Below are 4,231 nucleotides of genomic sequence, written 5' to 3'. Positions count from 1 at the left end.
TTAGTAATAGAGGAGGGGGAGTGGGAGAGTTCTGAAGGTCTAGAAATCTATTTGCTCCTGAGAGTAAGGGCCCAAATGGTTCCCCAATTTTTGAGAAATAGACCAGCCCAAGTTCTGCTTTCCACTGCTAAGATTTGGAAGTCTGTATCAGCCTCAGCTGGGGTGTACTGGAGGGAGAGGTCCTGGAGACACTTGGCCTGTTTGGGACCTGGAAGATGGCAAAGAAGGCTCCCTCTCACCTGGGGAAACTCCTTCTGTAGATACCCCTTCTCTTGATCTGCCTTCAAGTCTTTGACTTCATTCATGACATCCTGGATCAGTCCCATAGCCTGCAGGAGGAAGCAACAGAAGCTAGGATGATATACCTGGCTAGCGGTATGCTGGAGCCAGCTTGAACCCACCAAAATTAAATGTTAAATTTTCAGTGTTGTAAGCATTTACACCTTGAGAAATAAACAAATACTACAAAGCTGGGTTTGACGTATTGTTTTATTGATTGTCTAAATATAAGAAAGTGATGGGAAAATGTTAATAAAGGCTATGTTATGAGCAATTTTTTTTTTCTAGAGAGCCATTTGTTAAACATTTACCAATGGAGTAGTTTCTCTAGACTGGAGAAAAACTGTTGTCTGGGCCTTGTTAGCCTTCTTCTACATGTACCTAGAAGAGTGAGTGGCTGTATGACCAATGAGGGATGCCTAAGTCCTAGTATCACCTCTCGTATGGGATCCTTCACTCAGCCACAAAGAATGCTCTCAACAGGGGGCTGCTGTCTGGGACCTGAAAGTGCTCAGGGATCTCAGCACTGCCAACTAGATGTTCTACCCTGTGTGGGGGTGGGGGTGTATGTGTGTCTGTCTGTCTGTCTGTCTGGAGCTTGCTTGATTGAAAGATACCAGACTTTTTACTATTGGAATGGTAAAAATTTAATTAACAAATTAAAAATTTAATTGACAGCTACCTAAAAGTTCATTTGAGTTATTGTGGCTATTATTGCTTTTTTGAATGAAGTTTATGTTAGTATCTTGTTCAAAATACCATCATTTCAAAAAGGAAATGATATTGGAGATTTCTCTGGCAAGATTATAACTCAGCATTGGAAAGAGCACTAGTCTAAGAATCCGGGGGTGAGGTTCTAGTTCCAACTATACTAATAACTTTAGCTCTATGATTTGGGGCAAGTGACTTCCATTTTTTTGTGCCTCAGTTTCCCTATCTGTATAAAGAGGTGTTTTGACTAATTGATCTCTAAGGTACTTTTCCAACGTCTCCTAGATTAGTACTGGGGAGGTGTGAAATTTGAGCCAGAGTGTTTGTTCCTAAACCTTGGAACGTCTAACACTCTCCCTTTGTCCCCCTCGCAGGCCATTCAGGGTCCTTATCCTCCTTTATTTTCCGGTTTGGTCTCACCTCCCACTTTTTCTAGGATTTTAAGTTTCTAGTTCTGTTTGCCTGATGAACGCCGATGTCTTCAAATGGAAACACAAAGCTCAGCTATGACCCCCGACTTAGAACTAAGGGATACGCTTCCCACCGAGGGCTGTCTCCTTCCTCTCTACAAACCCAGAATGTCTGCTCGCTCAGAACTTTGTTAACAGGAGAGACCTAACTTGACCAAACCTGAATAAGCATTCCATGGGGAAAGGGAACTCTTAAAGTCCTGGGAAGACAATCAGACCCCCACCCCTCAGCAAAGCTGGCTCACCTTGGAAATGCCGTCCTCATTGGCTTCCATTTTCTTTTTCATCTGCATCATTTGCCACATATCTGACACCCGGGAGCCACTCGGCGTCTTCTCTAGCAGGTCGGTACCGGATGGCAGCTTGTCCAAAGCAGCTATTTGCTCCCCAAACCCATCAACCTGGGAGCCAATGTCCTGTACCTGGCTCTCAATTCCTTGCACTTGACTCTCTATGGCTTGGACTTGTTTGCCTAAATCCTGTACCTGTACTCCCAGGTCCTTCACCTGAGCCTCTATTATTTGGGGTGTGAGTCGCCCTGCAGAAGGCTGCTTATTGATGCTGACCTTTCTCTTTTCCTTGGTCGGGTACCCACTTATGGGCCCCCGGAGAGACTCTGTGCTGCGGCTCTGCTCAGTGATCTGGGAAGGCAACTCAATTTTGACTTCCTGCAGGTTTAGATGTTTGAGCATAGCTACGAGCAAGGTGTGGAGGGCGTTGAAGTTGACAGCGCCAATCTCCGGGGTACCAATCGAAAGGTGCACCAGCTCCACAAGCGTGATTTTGGTAGGCATGATTAGCCCACTTAGGTCGGCTCAACATTCAAATCGGTCAGGCTCAGGATGGGCTCCCTGAAAAGAAAGAGTAGGCCCGTTATTCGCCCCCCCCCCTTGTCAGTCCAGAAGGGCGGCTTTAGCGAGTTCCTGCCAGTTGCTACCAGCTGTCTTGGTGCCTTTAGCCAGCCCTGCCAAATAACTACGGCGTGAGAGATTGACGCTATCAGAAATCTAAGGATACAGTCCAGGGAGGTGGGTGCCTAGGTAACAAGGGACTCCTCGCCCTCGTCTAGGAAGCCCTGCCCTGTGCAGACCTACCTCCCACCTCCCACCGTCGATTCAGTGAATCTCAGCTTATTGCTAGGTTGCGGGCTAGACCTCTGCTCAGTACCTACTCTAATCGAGTCTCCCAGCTGGGGCTCCACCCTCTCCCTCCCATTGGTTCTTCGCCAATTAGGCACTTTTTCTCGGACGTTCGAAATGTCCGGCTTGCTATTTGTTTTCTTCCAAGGGGGATTTTATTCTTTTAGTATTCTTGGTTGCTCGGTAACAGTCGCAAAAGCAGTACCACAGCTCGCTACGAGTTCCATGGGAGGAACGCGCCATTCAGACGGAATCCCTGGAGCCCCCACCAATTTAGGGCGGAAAGGTTGATAGCGAGGTCCACTGGCGAAGCTAGCTGCTCGCTCCCCGAGCCGGCCCATGCAGTGAAAATAGTCCCTATCGATGCCATCAACCCGTTAGCCCAGCGGCCGACCAAGCAAAGCTCGCCCTGCGATTGTCATCTCACTCCAGGAATTAATTTTCCAAAGAATGATCTGGAAGGCTGAGATCATGGAACTAGTTCGTGACGGCTAGGATTAGAATTCAAGTCTCCAGACTCCCAGTCCCCAGCCCATGTGTCCACAGAGGGTATTCCCCAGAATGGTGGAGGGGGAGTGCGCTTGCTGAGGTCCTACACGGGAGGACTGGATATGTTTATTTACATTGAAACACAAGTGGCTGAATGCGTTCATAGAACTGGAGGCAATCTGCTTAACGTTAACATGCACCTCATGAGCGTTAAACTTCTCACAATAACCTTCCATTCTGAGGCAGGTGCTTTTATTATTCTCATTTTACAGATAAGGAGACTGAGGAATGGGGCAGTAAATGGCTTGTTCAGAGGTCACACGGCTAGCCTATTGGATCACATTTTAACTCAGACCTGACTCCAGATCCAACACTCTACCCACCAGAGCACCTACCTAGTATTTTTAACCTGGGGTACTTATTTTTAAAAAAAGTACTCACAGTTGCATTTCATAATTGTTTTATTTTTGTAATCCTGTCTTCATGAATTTAAAAACATTATTCTAAGACTCCCCCCATCCCCTCCCCAACGTCAGACTGCCAGAGGGGTCCATGGCACAAACAAGGTTAAGGATTCCTGCTGTTTAAAAAAAAAAAGTGAGGGAGCGTGGAGAGTGTTTCACTATAGAGGTAGAGAAGTGGTAAATACCTATCATCTTGAAAGTGCTCTATGTGGCAAGCTTTTCTCCTGCTACATTAACAGATTTCTCTAAAATCAAAGATGCACTTTAGTGAAATCCCAATTCTGCTGCTAATTAGAAAGATGAAGCTAGGCATTTCAGGCCTAACCATTTGCAATGTTCAACTGGATCATAGCCGAAAAGGCTCTTAAAAAATCCAGTCCAATTCCTTCCCTTTGCAAATTAGGACACTAAGACTCAAGGTAAAACTGGGACGTGCTGGAAGGTCAAAAAGTTATTAAGTGGTAGGTGGGATTAGAACCTGAGTTTTTTTGGGTTTTTTAAAACTCTAAATCCAGTTTTATACTATATATCACTAAACTGTTGCAGAAAGAAAACAATTCAATCTACTTAAAATGCAGCTGGAACTCATTACTTAAAGGAACTTTGCACTACTTTGGTGAGTCTGAACATGTGAACTCAAAGATTAGTTCTTTTTATTCAACATGGCACAGATGAGTTG

The 4,231-nt window shown here is 45.5% G+C and overlaps 1 protein-coding gene across 1 annotated transcript; it reads right to left on the bottom strand.

The window, feature by feature from the left end:
• On the bottom strand, window positions 1–2,254 carry LOC114050937 (uncharacterized protein C16orf96 homolog). The gene is made up of 2 exons (XM_027872985.1): window positions 1,706–2,254; window positions 1–329 (listed from the first exon to the last, which is right to left on the bottom strand). Exons 1-2 carry the CDS (start codon window positions 2,252–2,254, stop codon window positions 48–50), a joined length of 831 nt encoding a protein of 276 aa, XP_027728786.1. The 3' UTR covers window positions 1–47.
• Between the last annotated feature and the right edge of the window lie 1,977 nt (window positions 2,255–4,231).

Source organism: Vombatus ursinus, unplaced genomic scaffold (assembly GCF_900497805.2).
Source record: "Vombatus ursinus unplaced genomic scaffold, bare-nosed wombat genome assembly UNPS02014801.1, whole genome shotgun sequence".
Taxonomy (NCBI): domain Eukaryota; kingdom Metazoa; phylum Chordata; class Mammalia; order Diprotodontia; family Vombatidae; genus Vombatus; species Vombatus ursinus.
The sequence above is the reverse complement of the archived record's forward strand: the minus strand, read 5'-3'. Positions and strand labels throughout refer to the sequence as shown.